This window comes from Ranitomeya variabilis, chromosome 2 (assembly GCF_051348905.1).
Source record: "Ranitomeya variabilis isolate aRanVar5 chromosome 2, aRanVar5.hap1, whole genome shotgun sequence".
Classification (NCBI taxonomy): Eukaryota; Metazoa; Chordata; class Amphibia; order Anura; family Dendrobatidae; genus Ranitomeya; species Ranitomeya variabilis.
In genome coordinates this window covers 241,925,221-241,947,222 of record NC_135233.1, presented here as the reverse complement: position 1 = coordinate 241,947,222, position 22,002 = coordinate 241,925,221, and the positions used below count along the sequence as shown (strand labels likewise).

At 43.0% G+C, this 22,002-nt stretch overlaps 1 protein-coding gene across 33 annotated transcripts in view; it reads right to left on the bottom strand.

Moving 5' to 3' along the window:
* Nucleotides 1–1,639: 1,639 nt before the first annotated feature.
* RALGPS1 (Ral GEF with PH domain and SH3 binding motif 1) overlaps nt 1,640–22,002 on the bottom strand; it is a 1,054,187-nt gene continuing 1,033,824 nt past the window's right edge. For all 33 annotated transcript variants that reach the window (XM_077284283.1, XM_077284266.1, XM_077284294.1 and 30 more), the window contains one exon: nt 1,640–2,174. In XM_077284283.1, the coding sequence (XP_077140398.1) occupies nt 2,145–2,174 (30 nt within the window). In that variant the 3' untranslated portion in view covers nt 1,640–2,144. The remainder of the gene's footprint in view (nt 2,175–22,002) is intronic.

Sequence of the window (22,002 nt, the reverse complement as noted above, 5' to 3'; positions counted from 1 at the left end):
CTGATCGCTGCTGCGTGTCAGACACTGCGATATCGTATGGATATCGCTAGAACGTCACGGATCGTACCGTCGTAGCGATCAAAGTGTGACTGTGTGACGGTACCCTAACACGTCATGTTTATTCTGTCACTTCATTCTCATGTTTGTCAGACCTTACCGGATAATGGGTTGTGTAAATACTTTGCTAGATTCAGGCCATGTGCACACGTTCAGCATTTTTTTTCGCGTTTTTTCGCTATAAAAACGTGATAAAAACGCGAAAAAAACGCTTACATATGCCTCCCATTATTTTCAGTGTATTCCGCATTTCTTGTGCAAATGTTGCATTTTTTTCCGCGAAAAAAATCGCATAGCGGAAAAAAAAGCAACATGTTCATTAAATTTGCGGAATTGCGGGGATTCCGCACACCTAGGAATGCATTGATCTGCTTACTTTCCGCATGGGGCTGTGCCCACCATGCGGGAAGTAAGCACATCATGTGCGGTTGGTACCCAGGGTGGAGGAGAGGAGACTCTCCTCCACGGACTGGGCACCATATAATTGGTAAAAAAAAAAAGAATTAAAATAAAAAATAGTCATATACTCACCTTCGATGGCCCCCGGAGTCTTCCCGCCTCTCATCGGTGCACGCTGCCGCTTCCGTTCCTATAGATGGTGTGTGTGAAGGACCTGCGATGACGTTGCGGTCACATGACCGCGACGTCATCGAAGGTCCTGTACACACACACCATCTATAGGAACGGAAGCCGCTGAGGAGATCGGCTGTCTGCAGGTGAGTATAACCATTTTTTTTATTATTTTTAAACATTCTATCTTTTACTATTGATGCTGCATAGGCTGCATCTATAGTAAAAAGTTGGTCACACTTGTCAAACACTATGTTTGACAAGTGTGACCAACCTGTCAATCAGTTTTCCAAGCGATGCTACAGATCGCTTGGAAAACTTTAGCATTCTGCAAGCTAATTACGCTTGCAAAAAGCTAAAAAAACAGCGAAAAAAACGGAAAAAACGCAAAAAAAAAAAATGCGGATTTCTTGCAGAAAATTTCCGGTTTTCTTCAGGAAATTTCTGCAAGAAATCCTGACGTGTGCACATACCCTGAGATTTTCCTTTCAGGGTATGTTACCCAAAACGGTATTTGTTTTAAGGCCCTTTTCATCCCGACTTCATAAATGTAATACTTGTACATGTATTTATGATCCCTGCAGTCACATACGGTAGTGACAATGCGTTTTTTTAATTTTTTTTTTGCTGTCATGGCGACAACATGAACACAGTCTAATCCTCCTAATATCATATTAAGTTACAAAAGACATGTAAAATTAAAAAAAAACAGCAGGTGTCTAGAGGCAAGACCCAAAAAGTTATGCCTGTGAGACATAAGTTGGCATTCCCCTGTAAATATTGCTAAATAAAACCTGAACCTTTAATTAAGCACTGTACACCTTCCATTGGGTACAATCAGTCCCTACTAATTTTATACTAATATAGTACATAAATAAAAACTGAAATATTCATCAGCAAAGTCTCTCCCATTCTAAAACCAAAAACAAACTAAATAATTTTTTTCTTTAAAATCATTATTATTTTTTGTGCCAAAATACATGTTCAGGGAATTGATCAGATGACACATATATGGGAAGTTAATTATCTTTTTTTTGTTTTTTTTACAAAAGTATGAGGCGGCCATAGAGGTAAGTGTTCGCTGCACTGGAGTTATAAAACAGTTTGACAAGTTGTAATAGTAACACTGAAGATTTGAGAAAAAAATTAAAACCCAACATGGGTTAATAAAACACAGCACAGCTTCCATTTAAAAATCAGTGGTAAAAAAAAACAGTAGCCAAAAAAGGAGGGTGGCCTGTAGTCCAAGGTCTGTACATGGCTCCCGACGAACACAAGATTTAGTCAGTGACTAATGTGTTAAGTAAAGCCCGGTTAGAAAAAAAACAAAAACAAATAGTCTTCTATGTGCAAGACTCTCTCCTGCCTCCATGGAGAATCTGCTTTTTACTTTCACTTATAAATAGAAGAAAGTGCAAATGTTCTTGTCCCCCCTAGAGACTTTTGGCTTGTAGTCTCTTCGGTAGCGGAGTTCTGCCTTCATTTGGCACTTTTTGTCATGAAACTGACTGGCGAGTTCACTCAAAAGACATGAGATTAGTTGGGGCCTGCGAGAAGAAACAAGCAGAGAAGTCATTTCTCCAATAGACAAATAGATGAATTATAACATCAGTATGCCATAAGAATTCAAGAAAGGCTAGATGAAGATACATGAATATACACTGCTCAAAAAAAATAAAGGGAACACTAAAATACCACATCCCAGATATCACTGAATGGAATATTCCAGTTGCAAATCTTTATTCATCACATAGTGGAATGCATTGAGAATAGTGATGAGCGAATATACTTGTTGCGTGGGTTTTCCCGAGCACGCTCGGGTCGTCTCCGAGCATTTGTGAGTGCTCGGAGATTCAGTGTTTGTCCACTGCAGCTGCATGATTTACGGCTGCTAGCCAGCTTAAATACATGAGGGGATTCCCTAGCACCCAGGCAACCACCTCATGTACTCAGGCTGGCTAGCAGTCGTAAATCATGCAGCTGCGTGGACAAAAACGAAATCTCCGAGCATTCACAAATACTCAGGAGACCACCCGAGCAACCAGTATAATCGCTCATCACTAATTGAGAACAATAAAGCATAAAAATGGTCAATGTAAATCAAAATGAATATCCCATGGAAGTCTAGATTTGGAGCGATACTCAAAATCAAAGAGGAAAATCAAATTACAGGCTGATCCAACTTCAGTGGAAATGCCTCAAGACAAGGAAATGATGCTCAGTAGTGTGTGTGGCATACATGTGACTGTATGACCTCCCTACAGCGCTTGGGCATGCTCCTGATGAGGAAGTGGATGTTCTCCTGAGGGATCTCCTCCCAGACCTGTATTAAAGCATCAGACAACTCCTGGACATTCTGTAGTACAATGTGGCATATGTAACGAGACATGATGTCCCAGATGTACTCAGGGTACCTCTGGCTACCTCATGGAGGGCTGAACAGCCTCCCCACACTATTACTGATCGACTGCCAAACCGGCCATGTTGGAGGATGTTGCAGGCACCAGAACATTCTCCATAGCGTCTCCAGACTGTCACGTGTGCTCAGTGTGAACCTTCTCATCCGTGAAGAGCACAGGGCGGCAATGTTGAATCTGCTAATCTTGGTGTTCTCTGGCAAATGCCACTTACCCAGCACAGTGTTGGGCTGTAAGCACAACACCCACTTGTGGACGTCGGGCCCTCATACCACCCTCATAGAATTGGTTACTGAAAGTTTGAGCAGACACATGGATGGTAGTGGCCTGCTGACAGTCATTTTGCAGGGCTCTGGCACTGCTTCTCCTTGCACAAAGGAGGAAGTAGTTGTCCTGTTGCTCGGTTGTTGCCTTTCTATGGACCCCCTACATGTCTGCTGGTGTACTGGCCTGTCTCCAGGTATCTGCTCCATGCTCTGGACACTGTACAGACAGCTACTCTTCTTGCCACAGTTCACATTGATGTGCCATCCTGGATGAGCTGCACTACCTGAGCAACTTCTGTGGGTTGTAGACACTGCATCATGCTACTGTACAGTACCTCTAGGGGTGAGAGCAATAACAAAATGCAAAAGTGACCAATAACAGCCAAAAAGAATGAGAACAGAGAAATGGTCTGTGGTCACCCCTTGCAGAACCACTCCTTTATAGGGGTTGTCTTGCTAATTGTATATAATTTCTACCTGTTGTCTGTTCCATTTGCACAACAGCAGGAGAAATTGACTCACAATTGGTGTTGTTCCATAACTGGATAATTTAATTTCACAGAAATGTAATTGACTTGGGAGCTACATTGAATTGTTTAAGTGTTCCCTTTATTTTTTGAGCAGTGTATAAGACCATTGTTTCAAGCTATGTAACACATTTGAACTGAGTTTCAATTAATTCACTTCCTACATATAAAATTAAGAAACTTTCTACAGTATCTAAATTAAAATGTTTCTACCGTTTTGCCATTGTAGAGCTGTGTGACTCCTACACATACACACGTGGTCAAAATTGTTGGTACCCCTCATTTAATGACAGAAAAACCCACAAGGGTCACCTAAATCCTATTGAGCATCTTTGGAAAGAGGTGAAACATGCCGTCTGGAAAAAGCAACCTTCAAACATGAGACTACTGGAGCAGTTTGCTCTTGAGGAGTGGACCAAAATACCTGTCAAGGTGTAGAACTCTCATTGACACTCACAGGAATCGTTTGATTGCATTGATTGCCTCAAAAGATTGTGCAACAAAATATTAAGTTAAGGGTACCATCATTTCTGTCCAGGCCTATTTCATGAGTTTTATTTTTGTTTAAATTCTGTGGAAGCATGGTTGAAAAGCAATGTCTGTCTTTCATTTGTTCATTTTCAAAGATGTTTTATTTATTATTACTTTTGACAGATTCAAGTTATTTCTGTGACCATTGTGGCTTTTTCTGTTATTAAACGAGGGGTACCAACAATTTTGACCACATGTGTAGTTGGCTGTGCAGCTGCATCTGACATAGACCCAGTTATACAGATAAGGTTATGTAAGGAGACTTGTAAGTAACCTACAGTACAGACCAAAAGTTTGGACACACCTTCTCATTTAAAGATTTTTCTGTATTTTCATGACTATGAAAATTGTACATTCACACTGAAGGCATCAAAACTATGAATTAACACATGTGGAATTATATACTTAACAAAAAAGTGTGAAACAACTGAAATGATGTCTTATATTCTAGGTTCTTCAAAGTAGCCACCTTTTGCTTTGATGACTGCTTTACACACTCTTGGCATTCTCTTGTTGAGCTTCAAGAGGTAGTCACGGGAAATGGTTTTCAATTCACAGGTGTGCCCTGTCAGGTTTAATAAGTGGGATTTCTTGCCTTATAAATGGGGTTGGGACCATCAGTTGTGTTGTGCAGAAGTCTGGTGGATACACAGCTGATAGTCCTACTGAATAGACTGTTGGAATTTGTATTATGGCAAGAAAAAAGCAGCTAAGTAAAGGAAAACGAGTGGCCATCATTACTTTAAGAAATGAAGGTCAGTCAGCCCCAAAAAATTGGCAAACTTTGAAAGTGTCCCCAAGTCCAGTGGCAAAAACCATCAAGCGCTACAAAGAAACTGGCTCACATGAGGACCGCCCCAGGAAAGAAAGACCAAGAGTCACCTCTGCTTCTGAGGATAAGTTTATCCGAGTCACCATGGCCTTCATGGTAAAATAGCTGCTAGGAAACCACTGCTAAGGACAGGCAACAAGCAGAAGAGACTTGTTTGGGCTAAAGAACACAAGGAATGGATATTAGACCAGTGCAAATCTGTGCTTTGGTCTGATGAGTCCAAATTTGAAATCTTTGGTTCCAACCACCGTGTCTTTGTGCGACGCAGAAAAGGTGAATGGATGGACTCTACATGCCTGGTTCCCACCGTGAGGCATGGAGGAGGAGGTGTGATGGTATGGGGGTGCTTTGCTGGTGATACTGTTGGGGATTTATTCAAAATTGAAGGCATACTGAACCAGCATGGCTACCACAGCATCTTGCAGCAGCATGCTATTCCATCCGGTTTTGCGTTTAGCTGGACCATCATTTATTTTTCAACAGGACAATGACCCCAAACACACCTCCAGTCTGTGTAAGGGCTATTTGACCAAGGAGGAGAGTGATGGGGTGCTTCGCCAGATGACCTGGCCTCTACAGTCACCAGACCTGAACCCAATCGAGATGGTTTGGGGTGAGCTGGACCGCAGAGTGAAGGCAAAAGGGCCAACAAGTGCTAAGCATCTCTGGGAACTCCTTCAAGATTGTTGGAAGACCATTTCCGGTGACACCTCTTGAAGCTCATCAAGAGAATGCCAAGAGTGTGCAAAGCAGTCATCAAAGCAAGTGGTGGTTACTTTGGAGAACCTACAATATAAGACATAATTTCAGTTGTTTCACTCTTTTTTCTTAAGTATATAATTCTACAAGTGTTAATTAATAGTTTTGATGCCTTCAGTGTGAATGTACAATTTTCATAGTCATGAAAATACAGAAAAATCTTTAAATGAGAAGGTGTGTCTAAACTTTTGGTCTGTACTGTATATTAGCCAAGAAATAGTGGAGAAATTTATAGATAAAGTGTAAACCACTATCTAGCAAGTAATAAAGATACACTATATATATATATATCCTAGTTGGCCCGTGCGAAATTTTCGCACATTGGTTGTCGGGGGCGCAGGCAATTTCAGGAAAATCAAGCTGGTCAAATGTTAATGTATTTAATGAGATGATGAACACCAGGGCTGTGGAGTCGGTAAGCCACAGTTGCGACTCCGTCTCCTGGATTTTATCAGGTTCCGACTCCGACTCCTTCATAAATGGCCAATTCTCCACAATAAATTTACTGTTGTAAAATATTAACATCGTGTTTATTCAGTTTCTCACCATCATATAAGTAATCAGACCACTTAGAGCAAAAACTATATTTATTAGAATACAATTAGAATATAGCAAATAACTTTTATAAACTTTTCTAAACTCTTGTAAGTAAATATGCAATAAACACTCTTATGCAGTTAATAAGAAGAAATCTATAAATTTGTCCTCAGAAAAAGTATTGCCTCTGTCAGATCCTCCTTCATGGATGCCCTCAAATCTGATCTAATTATTTTGAGAGCAGAGAACAACCTCTCTACACTAACTTGGGTTGGTGGCAAAGCAGTAACCACTAGGGCAACATCTCTGACAATGTCAGGATACAGAGGAATCGCTTGTTGCACTGTTATTTTTGATGACCGGTCAAATTTCTCAATTTCTTTTAGTGCACATGAAAAATTCTGCTGAAATGTACTGGCTGTGTTCTTTGATGGGGATTACTCTTCTTCTATGCGGGAACGCTTTGCACGGTCCTTGTGATCCAAATATTTTTCTAAATTAAATTCTTCATCAGTTGATGAGGGTGAAGATGTGGCAGGACGACCAAATTCTTCTTGTTCCTCCTGACTGTTCTGCAACCCTTTCATCCTTACTGCTATTTCAAACAGAGCTTCTTTTCCTTTAGTTAGCTGTTGATCATCTAGAAGAATCCGATGCATTGGGTCTACATAAACAGCTGCCAAAACAATGTTATTTTGCAATAGTAGCTCATCTCTCCGTTTCATTGATGTAGCAATGCCACTTGCAATTAACCCTCCTCTTTGGGACAGGCGAAACATCAGGTTCTTCCACTCCTTTAAGAAAATACCTGGAGTTAAGTCCTCTGCTTGTAATTTTTTAGTCACTGTAAATGAGTGCTCTAGCAATTTTTCCAGCTCAGTCACCTGATTCCACTGACTTTCATTTAGCGTCAGTTGAGGGTTAGCCATGTCTACAAGAAAGGTTTTCAGTTCAACCAAGCGCTGAATCACTAAGTACTGCCCCATCATGTGGCTTGATCAATAATTGCCCCTTTTCCAGCACGTCTCTTCAAAATTGAGTCAACTTTAGGGGTTCTGGCAACAGTAGCCAATTTTCTCACCTTGCCAATCAGTGCAGCAGAATGTCCTTCTTGCAGACTGTCTCTTATAGCCAGCTGTAGCGTATGGACAACACAGCGCATGTGATGAATGAAAGAACGTATTGACACAGTTTCAACAAGATCATCTAAACTATCATGTTGCTGTTCATCTGAAGCAACTTCAGTTTGCTCCCCAGTTACAATACTGTGTTCCCAGTGGCGTAACTACAAAGTTATGGGCCCCGGTGCGAGCTTTCAAATGGGGCCCCCCCACCATGCCAAAATATATAGGTGAATTAGAAATGGCGACACGCACGAACGAACACGATCTGCGTTAGTATACATGCACCATTACAGAATTAGTTGTAGGCTCTGTTCACAAGACTGAAGTTCACTGTCTGTATACAGACCACAACCTCCAGCCTCGTGGAGGGTATCCCGATCCAAACTCACACCCTCATCCTGGACTTCCCCTTCACGTTCAGTTTGTCCAAAGATGGAGACAGCGACACCAGCGCTGATTGGTGCCTGGCATCACAACAGCACATCACAGCCACTGTGGGAACGGCACAGGCACAGGAGGTGAGTATAGGCTTTATTATTTTATTGGGGTGAACATTTAGTTTAACACGAGGTTGTCCTAGTGGGAGACAATCCCTTTAAATATCCAGGCAAAGAAAAAACAGAAGTGCACTCACCGGTCTCTTGTGCGAAAGTCCTTTATTACATATTACATATGCGGGCACACTTGGGGAGAACATGGACAAAGGACAAAGTCTTTTGTCCACGTTCTCCCAAGTGTGCCCGCATATGTTCTAAATAAAGGACTTTCGCACAAGAGACTGGTGAGTGCACTTCTGTTTTTTCTTTGCCTGGATTTTTACATTCCACTTTTTATGTGCACCCAGTGTCTAAGGTCAGGCATACATGGCATAACAGCGGCAATCAGTTGTACTATTTATTTGTGGAGGCGGTGACACGTAGGCACATCGGTGCTGTGTATTTTTTCTATATCTCCACAATCCCTTTAAACAGTGGACTCTTTATTAGCCCATGTGGCAACATTTCAGTTTCATATCAGAGAAATGTTCTGTTATTGATCCGAAACGTTGCCACGTTGGGCCAATAAAGAGTCCGACACTTTTATCACAATCAATCAGAGTGGTCTGTGTGTGTATGTATATATATATATATATATATATATATATATATATATATATATATATATATATATATATATATATATATATATATATATATATATACACATATACACACAGACCCACACACACATTATATAAGTGAAACTGCGACTGAGGTATGTACGTTATATAGGTTATACCACTGTGTGTAATATACTGTGCCCCCTGTGTATAGCCCATATAGGCCAGCTGCAGTGTGTGTATATAACATGCACACTGCGGCTGGCCTATATGGGCTATACACAGCGGTCGCAGTATATTACACACAGTGGTATAACCTATATAACGTACATACCGCAGTTTCACCTATACAATGTATATAGACTGCTGCACATACATTATATAGGTGATACTGTGATTGCAGTGTATAGTCGCACGATATATACACAGCAGTATCACCTATATCACGTATATACACATTAGTCACAATGTCACCTATATAATGAATATAGACTTCTGTATATACATTATATAGGTGATTATGTACAGTAGTGTCACCTATATATTGTACATACAGCAGTCTATACACAGTATACAGGTCAAACTGCAAATGCTGCGTATACGTAAAAAGATTTCATGCTGGTACTCACCTGAGATGGAGGAGGATGAGGAGGGTCCACTGTCCAGCCAGCGTCTGAGGTGCTGAGGACTTGGGAGCGGATGCCGGCCGGGGATTGGTGAGGAGAGCGCTGTTCAGAGTGAGGCTCAGACGTCAGTGCGGCCTTTTCACACTTCTGCACAGGCCCTGGTGTGCACACGCTCTCCTGTTTGCCCGCACTGACCAGGGCTGCAGACGCACACCCAAGCACGAACGAGGGCCGCGCTCACAAAGGGCACAGAAATCACAGGGGGCACATAGCTGGGGGGCACAGATCATATTGGTGCATACAGCAGGGGGGGCACAGATCATATTGGGGTACACAGCGTGGGGGCACAGAGATCATATTGGTGCACACATCGGGGGGCACAGAGATCATATTGGTGCATACAGCGGGGCACAGAGATCATATTGGTGCATACAGCGGGGGGCACAGAAATCATATTGGTGCACACAGCAGGGGGCACAGATCATATTGGTGCACACATCGGGGGGCACAGAGATCATATTGGGGCAAACAGTGGGGCACAGAGATCATATTGGTGCATACAGCGGGGGGCACAGAGATCATATTGGTGCACAAAGCATGGGGCACAGAGATCAAATTGGGGCACACAGCGGGGCACAGAGATCATATTGGTGTATTCAGCGGGCACAGAGATCATATTGGTGCACACAGCGGGGGGCACAGATCATATTGGTGCATACAGTGTGGGGCACAGAGATCATACTGGTGCATACAGCGGGGGGCACAGAGATCATATTGGTGCACACAGCGGGGGGCACAGATCATATAGGGGCACACAGCGGGGGGCACAGAGATCATATTGGTGCATACAGCGGGCACAGAGATCATATTGGTGCACACAGCGGGGGGGCACAGAGATCATATTGGTGCACACAGCGGGGGGCACAGATTATATAGGGGCACACAGCGGGGGGCACAGAGATCATATTGGGGCACACAGCGGGGGGGGGGCACAGAGATCCTATTGGGGCATACAGCGGAAGGCACAGAGATCATATTGGAGCATACAGTGGGGGGCACAGAGATCATATTGGTGCACACAGCGGGGGGCACAGATCATATTGGGGCACACAGCTGGGGGCACAGAGATCATATTGGGGCACACAGCGGGGGGCACAGATCATATAGGGGCACACAGCTGGGGGCACAGATCATATTGGGGCACAGAGATCATATTGGGGCACACAGCAGGGGGCACAGAGATCATACTGGGGCACACAGCAGGGGGCACAGAGATCATATTGGGGCACTCAGCGTGGGGCACAGAGATCATATTGGGGCACACAGATCATACATCAAACAGTGGGGAGTGGCACAGATCACTTGCAAAGAGGCACAGAGCTGGCAGCACAAAGATCGCTCTGGAGTCTGGACTCTGTTGGGCAGCAGCTCCTATTTCCGGAGTTGGGACAGGACAGGAGAGCATTGGGTGGTAACTCCGCCCACCCCGATGACATCATTCCTGTGCTGCTGTGCAGGAGAGGCAGCGTTCTGTAATGAACGCTGCTTACCCTGCACTCGGGGGTCAAAGGGTCGGCAGCCGGCACGATGCGGCAGGCTGCCCCCGGAGAATTGCGGACCTGCCGGCTGGCCGCATTTAAAGCCACCCACTGATTTAAAGGGCCAGCGGACAATTTTGTAGCTCAGTGCTTAGGGGCCCGCCCAGTCTTTGCTGGACTGGGCGGGCCCTAAGCACTCCGGGCCCGGTCGCAGCTGCGACCCCTGCGACTGCGGTAGTTCCGCCCCTGTGTGTTCCTCTATTTCAAACATTTCTGTGTCTGTGGACCCAGAATGTTCTTCTAGCTGCTGGTCACCATCATTACTCTCATTCATTAGCTTAATAGTACTTATCATATTTGAAGCATTGTCAGTTACGACAGAAAGAACTTGCTCTTTTTTAAGTTCATAGTCTTGCAGAACCTTTTCCACCAAGACCTGGAGAAACTCACTGGTATGATGAGCTTTGGTGTCTTTTACTGCCAATGTCTTCGTAACTATTTCATTTTTGTCACAAACAAATCGGACATTGATGGCAAAATAGTTCACTCTGTGACGTGTGCAGGCATCCATTTTAAGAAACAGAAAGCGTCCCTTGAGAGTTTTTTTAAGTTCTTCCTTTTGTTTAAAAGCTTCTTCGATTACTAATTTTCTAATACTCTCTCTCTCTCCAGAGAAACACCAAGCTTGCGGGCCATTTCCCCATTCAGACACATAAAAGCTGGTCGTGAAAATAATGAAATAGGCACACTATGCTTTACAACAAGCTCTATGATCTTTTTTTTTAAATGTATCTACTGTCATTGTCACAGAAACTTTGTAACTGAAAAAATATCTTGCAACTGATGACTGCAAAATTCTCTGCTCCTTTGTTTGGCTGGAAGAGCTGGGCACTGGTTCCTTGGTTTGGATGCAGTCTTTTTAATCCACTGCTTTCAGTACTTCTGGATGAAAGCGCTGTAAATGTCTCTTTAGATTAAAAGTTCTGGTAGGAGCATTTTTATCTTTGCCTGAATATGCACTGATCTTGGCTTCACAGCATTTGTTTTCGTCTGGATCATTTGTCATACACTGACAGACATAATGTTTTCTATCTTGAGTGATGGTGAAATGTTCAAATACAGCTGATTTAATGTGACGCTTCTTTGACATTCTCAGGTTTTTAATTCTGCATTCACAATCCAAATGACAATTGTTTTTCCTAAAAACAATTGTACAAAATTATTGCCAGGTCGTACAACTGATATAGTGGTCAGTAATACTGTTATTCCTCATGTACTCACAGTTAACTGATGCAAAGTTTGTTGAAAGGATAATACTTCTTACAGTCTTCCTCTTCTGAGTAGCAGCTGTGAGATGCTTGGAAGACGCACACCTAGTAAACATCTAGTCTAGAGGAGGAGCTTTACTACTAAGAATTTGCAACACATTTTCACTTTCAGTTTCATACATTGTAAGTAGTGGGGGTTGGGGCAGCATGAGGTTAACCAAGTATAAGATTACATAAGGGCAGTGGAGAACAGTGACACACAAGAAGTAAGAAATGTCTCTATCTCCAGCAGAACGGCTTATCACTGTTGTTCATAGTTTGATAGAACATATATATTTGAGTAACATTTATAAAATTCATATGAAAGTTCAATTATGAAATATTAATACATTTTTTTTTAAAGCTGGAGTCGGAGTCGGTACATTTCTACCGACTCCGACTCCAACCAAAACTAACTCCGACTCCACGACTCTGACTCCACAGCCCTAATGAACACAGGTATCTATATATGTAGATTGGTAATACAATAAATTGGTTTGATAGGTAGAGGCTAAATACATGTCTTGAGGTTGTGGTGCATTTTTTTAATGCAGGTTTCTGAAAAAAGAATGTTTAAACTGTATTTATTGATCAAATTGTGAATGTGAGGTTTGTTTTTGTCTTTTCTTGCTGAATGGGGGCAAGTTTACCTTTCAAATGGTGTACCATTTGTGTGTGTGGGGCGAAATAATCACTGAAAAAGTAGTGCATGTTTACAAATGTGTTTGCATATGTGAGTCACCTGCAGTGAAGTGTGCAATCCTCGAATTTGCCTGAAATAGGCTGGGCAAACACTTCGGCAAGCTGGAAAGACCCCAAGGCAAATGCCACCTGCAGGAAATTTGACTTTTGAAATGGTGTATCATTTGTGTGTGTAGTTGGAGTATAAACGGAGCAAGTGTGCAATTGAATAGGCAGTGCATGTTTACAAATGTGTTTGTATATGTGACTCACCTGCAGTGAAGTGTGCAATCCTCCAATGTGCCTGAAATCAGCTGGGCAAGCTGGAAAGCCCCCAAGGCAAATGTTAGGATTTGTTTGTGATGTCTGTAAGCAGTTTTGTGGCAGTGTGCTTTGGGGTAGTGTGGTGCCACCTGCAGATCATTTTTCCTTACTGCAGATTTATGAAAATTAATGTTTAAACTGTATTTTGTTATCACATCATGGATGTGTGGTTTGTTTGGCTATTTTCTTGCTGAAGGGTGCAAGTTTATCTTTCAAGTGCATCATTTGTGTGTGTTAGTCTTTGCACTTAGATCTTTTTGAGGACACTTGCATATCAGGCTTTAGGTGCCACATGGGATACTCTAACCCAGGGGTGGGGAACCACAGGCCCCAGGGCCATTTACGGCCCTCGATGACCTTTTTATCAGGCCCCTGAGCAGATTCTCAGGGACCGCATTCTTGGGCAAGGAGCTGTAGTTTGATTACCACCAGCTCATTAATTTCTTCTTGCTCTGTTAGCACACACATGCAGTGTTCACTACTGAACACTGACGGGCATGCAATGAAAGATTACCTCCTGAAATCAGTGCCAGAGTCAGGATGCACTTTGTGGGCAGAGTTTGTACGGCCCCCGAAGGATGGTATAAATACCCGTATAGCCCTTATCATAAAAAAGATTTCCCACCCCCAATATTTGTATACTTACCTGTTATGTAACCCTGTGTAAACTCAGCTGTACATCTCCCCGTGCTGGCTTTGTTGCCCTAGATTATGTTTTCTTGTTCACTTCACTTTATGTAATTTCAACAATAAAGATTTATATTTGATTATATTTCTGACTATATAATTTTGCGTATAGGTTTTTTATGTAAGGAGACTGACTGCAGATACACAGCACCATAATGTCTTGTTTGTCCTCTGTATCTTTACCTTTTGTAATTAACACAATGAACGAAAAAAAAAAATGTCCTGCTCCAGAAGCTCCAACTTTCTGTTTGTGGTAGTCACATTTCACATTAGCTTCTTGTGACTAGTCTTATGGTAAACCATATATTTGCTCACAGAGCACCACTTCTCTTTTGGATTTGGAAACCACATAAGCCACTTCTTGTCCAAAACTGCATTTCCTGCAAATGTTCTTGCACAGATTTCCTGGCTTTGTGCCCTGCAGCTGTTGTGACGCCTTGGTCCATGTATTCAGCCATTTGAAATGGATCAAGCAAACAAAAAATTGCATCATTTTGAAACTGTTGTACAACTTATTGGTTCACATTGACTTTAATGATTTAAAAAAAAAAAAAAAAAAAAATGAAAAACTGATCCAGTTTTTTTCAACTGGAATAAAAAAATATCTACACAACTTTTTTTTTTTTTTTACACTAAATTTTTATTTTTTAAATCATTAAAGTAAATGTGAACAGATCAGTTTGAAACTGATCTTTTTTGTGCTGGATTTCATACAGATGGTCATTTGTTTCGTCATCTATTGAGGGGTCCAGTTTTTTACTACACGTGTTTAATGAACAACTCTAGGCATCTGGCCATGTACAATTCTAAAAACGGATCTGTTAATGGCGGACATAAAAGATGGCCGTCCGTTTTGATTCACCCCCCTTAGCTTTAAGTGTTAAAAAGTGATCCAGATGCTGTCTGTTTTGATACACCTTTTTTAGCTGGTCCCAAAAGTTGTACAGTAATGCTGCTGGATTTTAGTGAAAACATTTTGGTACATTGCTGTCCCCGTTCAAATGATTGATGCAGTACTGTATTATTTTATTTCTGTTCTTGTATTTACAAAACGGATAAAAAATAGAAATAACAACTCTGCCTTAGCATGCTTCCACAACAGATGCTGGCCTCTGCGGTAATGCATACCCCCATCTTGTCTTATGTACCAAGCTCATTCAGGAATCTGGGGCCACTGAACACTTCTATGGAAGGTATGGGAGAACATTTCTCATTGTGGAGCACGTCTAGCTGGCATAAGGAGATTTAATGGCCATGCACTGCTCCTGTGAGAAGTTAAATATGCAATAGTCTCTTCTGAGAGGAAGAGGACTAGAACTCTAATGTCAGGTATTGTGGATAGAAATCCTATAAAAGTTAATATTGGTCCAAATGTAACTTGTAACATTATTAATCTGCAGGTCAATTGCTTTATGAAAGTGTCCGGTCGCAGTACTGATAGTGTGGCACCCGGGAGAAAATTAACCGTATTCCGCCTGGGAGCTGCTGGCTTTCAGTCATGCAAATGTGTCCAGACCAATTACAGCACTGACAGCGGTGGCTGTAGGCACACCCTAAGGCTATGTGCACACGTCAGGATTCTTTGCAGAAATTTCCTGAACAAAACCGGACTTTTTCTGCAGGAAATCCGCATGCGTTTTTTTCGCGGTTTTTGTGCGGATTTTTCACGTTTTTTTCCAGAGCTTCCCAATGCATTAAATAGCGGGAAATCCGCGAAAAATCCGCAAAATTAACGAACATGCTGCGTTTACCGCGATGCACAACATGTGCACAAAAATTGCAGATTGCATTCTATTAATAGAATGCTTAATGGGTGTGTTTTATTCACGGTTTTATAGCGAAAAATCCGGAACGTGTGCACACAGCCTGATACTGGAAAAAGGGTCCATGAGGACTGCACAGCAGCACCAATGAGAAAATGTTGAAACATAACTTTTACTGTGCAATTAAAAACATGGTGAGAAAAAGCAAACAAAGATTAAAGGGAACCTGTCACCCCCAAAATCGAAGGTGACCTAAGCCCACCGGCATCAGGGGCTTATCTACAGCATTCTGTAATGCTGTAGGTAAGCCCCCGATGTAACCTGAAAAATGAGAAAAAGAGGGTAGATTATACTCACCCAGGGGCGGTCAGAGAGGCCCGGCACCTGCGCAGTGCAGTACTTTGCTCTGCCCTCAACAGGGCAGACAAAGTATGCCTGCGCCGGAGCCGCAGCGTGAAGACAAGAAGAGGACGTCATCCTATGAAGATGGGAGACCCCGGATCGCGATGCCCATCGGACCCGGACCGCACCGGACCACCCCTGGGTGAGTATAATATAACCTCTTTTTCTCAGCTTTCAGGATACATCGGGGGCTTATATACAGCATTACAGAATGCTGTAGATAAGCCCCTGATGCCAGTGGGCTTAGCTCACCTTCGATTTTGGGGTGACAGGTTCCCTTTAAGGATCCATAAGCTCCCACATTTCGGGTTAGTAACCCTTATACATAGCTCTGAATGTTTTTAATTGCACAGCAAAAGTTATATTTTAACACTTTCTCAATGTCACTGGAGCCTAGTCCTTATGGAATCTTTATTTTTTACTTTCTAAGCGGCTGAGCAGGATACCAGCATGGTGTGTTCCTACACTACCTGCACCACATCCTGTCCAAACAAGGTCTACCAGGGTTCCTATGTGAATACATCTGGTTTTCACACAGAATTATTCTACCTGGAAGGTTAGCTGATTACCGTATTTTATGGACTATAAGAAGCACCCCAAATTTTGGGGACAAAAATAGGAAAACATTTTTTTATAAAATGGTTGTCCGCTTTATAGTCTGAATTTACGGTAGCTTACTGGGTTGGAAGGAGGGGGTGTCTTAGCGGTGCAAGACTGCGAGCTCTGGGCTTCTGCGCCATATCCAGCAGCCATTTTACTGAAGCCCACCACCGGGAAACCAATGGACAGATCAGGGACTCTGCTCCTGCTTGCCGACATTTTCTTGAAGCCCAGGGTCCACAACCTCACACTGCTGGGACTCTCCCCTCCTCCTAGCCCAGGGCTCGCAGCATCACATCACTCCTGCTGCCTCCACAAACTTCCTGCAGCAGCGACCCTGCTTCTTGCCGCCACCCAGTAAGTAACATTAGGACTAGAAGACGCACCCCTCTTTTCCTCCTAAATTTGGAGTGGGGAGGAGTGCTTCTTATAGTCTGAAAAATATGTTTTTGTTTTTTTTTTCCTACACCCTGGTACCAACTGTCTGCTGGAAGTGTGGTGCACCAGTGCTGAGCAGGCTGTCAGTCAGTGCGTGTTTACAGACGCCGCTCTCACTGCTGTGAATGGTTTCCAGGCATAACTGAAAGCCGGCTTCTCCTGGGTGGAATAGTAAAGTGTGGCTCTCAGGAGAAACTTAAAGTACCAAGGCCCCTTCTTCATACTTGCAAGTTAACAGTGTTACGGGATCTGACAGGTTCCCTTATCGAGCCTTGCCACATGACTTAGGATAAAAATTCAAACCAGATACTGTATTCCATTTGTAGACATCTGTTATGGGATGTTTGCCACTTATCAGTGCAAAGCAGGATGTCCGATGTGGCTGGGTGAGAGGCCTCTGACAGGGTAGGCTACTTTCACACTTGCGTTTTCTGCTGTAAGTCGTTGTCCAGCAAAATGACGGATGTCATGAAAATAGTGAAAAACGTGTGCGACGCAGCCAGTGTAATGACGGATGCGTCGTCCACAAATTTCCAGGAATTAAATGTCCGGGGACGAGAGAGAGAGAACGTGATACGTTGCTGGATTGCTGTGTGTGATGGTCAGCGATGGATCCTGCGTCCTTAGGCTTCCATTGTAGCCGACGACGGGCAGCACCGGATCCGTCGCTGACCGATTTTCCGACGTGCACAAAAAAAAAACAACGTTTTCTCCGCACAACGGACCGCTATTTTACGACGGATCCAGTGCACGACGGATAAAACTGATGGCCATCCGTCGCTAATACAAGTCTATGGGAAAATGCAGGATCCTGTAAATTTTTTTGCAGGATCCTGCAAGTTCAGGGAGTCACAAAAACACTGAACTTTAGGAAGGCAAAGTTTGACCAGCTTAGAGATGCCCTTAATCTGGTAGACTGGGACAATATCCTCAGAAATAAGAATACAGATAATAAATGGAAAATGTTTAAGAACATCTTAAATAGGCACTGTAAGCGGTTTATACCTTGTGGGAATAAAAGGACTAGAAATAGGAAAAACCCAATGTGGCTAAACAAAGAAGTAAGACATGCAATTAACAGTAAAAAGAAAGCATTTGCACTACTAAAGCAGGATGGCACCATTGAAGCTCTAAAAAACTATAGGGAGAAAAATACTTTATCTAAAAAACTAATTAAAGCTGCAAAAAAGGAAACAGAGAAGCACATTGCTAAGGAGAGTAAAACTAATCCCAAACTGTTCTTCAACTATATCAATAGTAAAAGAATAAAAACTGAAAATGTAGGCCCCTTAAAAAATAGTGAGGAAAGAATGGTTGTAGATGATGAGGAAAAGGCTAACATATTAAACACCTTCTTCTCCACGGTATTCACGGTGGAAAATGAAATGCTAGGTGAAATCCCAAGAAACAATGAAAACCCTATATTAAGGGTCATCAATCTAACCCAAGAAGAGGTGCGAAACCGGCTAAATAAGATTAAAATAGATAAATCTCCGGGTCCGGATGGCATACACCCACGAGTACTAAGAGAACTAAGTAATGTAATAGATAAACCATTATTTCTTATTTTTAGGGACTCTATAGCGACGGGGTCTGTTCCGCAGGACTGGCGCATAGCAAATGTGGTGCCAATATTCAAAAAGGGCTCTAAAAGTGAACCTGGAAATTATAGGCCAGTAAGTCTAACCTCTACTGTTGGTAAAATATTTGAAGGGTTTCTGAAGGATGTTATTCTGGATTATCTCAATGAGAATAACTGTTTAACTCCATATCAGCATGGGTTTATGAGAAATCGCTCCTGTCAAACCAATCTAATCAGTTTTTATGAAGAGGTAAGCTATAGGCTGGACCACGGTGAGTCATTGGACGTGGTATATCTCGATTTTTCCAAAGCGTTTGATACCGTACCGCACAAGAGGTTGGTACACAAAATGAGAATGCTTGGTCTGGGGGAAAATGTGTGTAAATGGGTTAGTAACTGGCTTAGTGATAGAAAGCAGAGGGTGGTTATAAATGGTATAGTCTCTAACTGGGTCGCTGTGACCAGTGGGGTACCGCAGGGGTCGGTATTGGGACCTGTTCTCTTCAACATATTCATTAATGATCTGGTAGAAGGTTTACACAGTAAAATATTGATATTTGCAGATGATACAAAACTATGTAAAGCAGTTAATACAAGAGAAGATAGTATTCTGCTACAGATGGATCTGGATAAGTTGGAAACTTGGGCTGAAAGGTGGCAGATGAGGTTTAACAATGATAAATGTAAGGTTATACACATGGGAAGAAGGAATCAATATCACCATTACACACTGAACGGGAAACAACTGGGTAAATCTGACAGGGAGAAGGACTTGGGGATCCTAGTTAATGATAAATTACCTGGAGCAGCCAGTGCCAGGCAGCAGTTGCCAAGGCAAACAGGATCATGGGGTGCATTAAAAGAGGTCTGGATACACATGATGAGAGCATTATACTGCCTCTGTACAAATCCCTAGTTAGACCGCACATGGAGTACTGTGTCCAGTTTTGGGCACCGGTGCTCAGGAAGGATATATTGGAACTAGAGAGAGTACAAAGGAGGGCAACAAAGTTAATAAAGGGGATGGGAGAACTACAATACCCAGATAGATTAGCGAAATTAGGATTATTTAGTCTAGAAAAAAGACGACTGAGGGGCGATCTAATAACCATGTATAAGTATATAAGGGGACAATACAAATATCTTGCTGAGGATCTGTTTATACCAAGGAAGGTGACGGGCACAAGGGGGCATTCTTTGCGTCTGGAGAAGAGAAGGTTTTTCCACCAACATAGAAGAGGATTCTTTACTGTTAGGGCAGTGAGAATCTGGAATTGCTTGCCTGAGGAGGTGGTGATGGCGAACTCAGTCGAGGGGTTCAAGAGAGGCCTGGATGTCTTCCTGGAGCAGAACAATATTGTATCATACAATTATTAGGTTCTGTAGAAGGATGTAGATCTGGGGATTTATTATGATGGAATATAGGAATATAGGCTGAACTGGATGGACAAATGTCTTTTTTCGGCCTTACTAACTATGTTACTATGTTACTATGCATTCACAAATAACGACGGATTGTGACGGATTAAAAAAAACGCAAGTGTGAAAGTAGCCTAAGGGGGGAACATTTCTCTTTGTGGAGAAGGGTCGATACTGACTGTTAGGATTGCTACCCCCAATAGGTGGCATTAGAGTTGTAGTCCTCTTCCTGCGGGGAGGATGTTTGCATACTTCTATGGAAGCTGAAATTTTTGATAAGCTGGTCAGCACCTCTGCATTACTTTTATTGATTAGTATTATTTTAGCTTAGATCTGGCAGATCCATCTGATGAGTCACTTTGAGTGTTTTGAAAAGCTTTTACAGACAGCTGATAGAAGACACAAAGGAGTCCTATAAAAATAGAAACTGACAAATCGCCAAATGCAATTTTGCAAACATGATGGAAAATCACATGAATTGGACAAGAGTTAGGACCCTTATTATGGTAAATTAGACTGAAAATCTCATTATATGGGACTAAAGCAATGAACAGCTGTGGTAAAACTACAAGTCCCCGTATACACCAGTTAATACTTGCTGCACGTTATACCTAGTCTAAAGAAACTATTTACCGTATATACTTGTGTATAAGCCGAGATTTTCAACACATTTTTTGGTGATGAAAACGCCCCCCCCCCCCCCCTCAGGGTTATACACGAGTCATGGTCCAGAAAGCCGCGGCGGGGAGACGGCTGCTGTAGCACAATGACAGCTGCAGCCGCCGGCTTTCAGAAGACATCAATACTCACCCTCCGTCGCTGCACCTTCATCCCAGTACCTCTGACCCGGTGTTGCCAGCTCTTTCCTGTTCCATGTTCAGCGGTCAGGTGTACTCATTAAGGTCATGAATATGGACGCGACTCCACGCGTGGAGTGCATATTCATGACCTTAATGAGCGGCACCACGTGACAACTCAGCACAGGAAGAACTGCTGCGCTGGGACAATGGAGATGCAGGGACATTCAGTGACAGAGCGAGGAGGGTGAGTATGACGGGGGAGGACAGGGGAGCCATGCATACAAGGATGGGACCGAGGGAGCTGAGCATGCAACATGCAAGGATGGGATCGGGGGAGCCGAGCATACAAGGATGGGACCGGGGGAGCCGAGCATACAAGGATGGGCCGAGGGAGCCGAGCATGCAAGAATGGGACCGGAGGAGCCGAGCATACAAGGATGAGACCGGAGGAGCTGAGCATACAAGGATGGGACCGAGGGAGCGGAGCATACAAGGATGGGACTGAGGGAGCGGAGCATACAAGGATGGGACCGAGGGAACGGAGCATACAAGGTTGGGACCAGGGGAGCCGAGCATACAAGGTTGGGACCGGGGGGAGACAAGTCATGCATACAACATATGCACATATGCATATATGCATATATACATATATACACACACACACTGCTCAAAAAAAAATAAAGGGAACACTTAGACTACAGAATATAACTCCAATTAACTTCTGTGAAATCAAACTGTCCATTTAGGAAGCAACACTGTTTGACAATCAATTTCACATGCTGTTGTGAAAATGGAGTAGACAACAGATGGAAATGTTTGGCAATTATCAAGACACACTCAATAAAGGAGTGGTTCTACAGGTGGGGACCATAAACCGCATCTCAGTACCAATGCTTTCTGGCTGATGTTTTGGTCACTTTTGAATGTTGGTTGTGCTTTCACACTCGTGGTAGCATGAGACGGACTCTACAACCCACACAAGTGGCTCAGGTAGTGCAGCTCATCCAGGACGGCACATCAATGCGAGCTGTGGGAAGGTTTGCTTTGTCTGTCCGCGTAATGTCCAGAGGCTGGAGGCGCTACCAGGAGACAGGCCAGTACACCAGGAGACGTCGA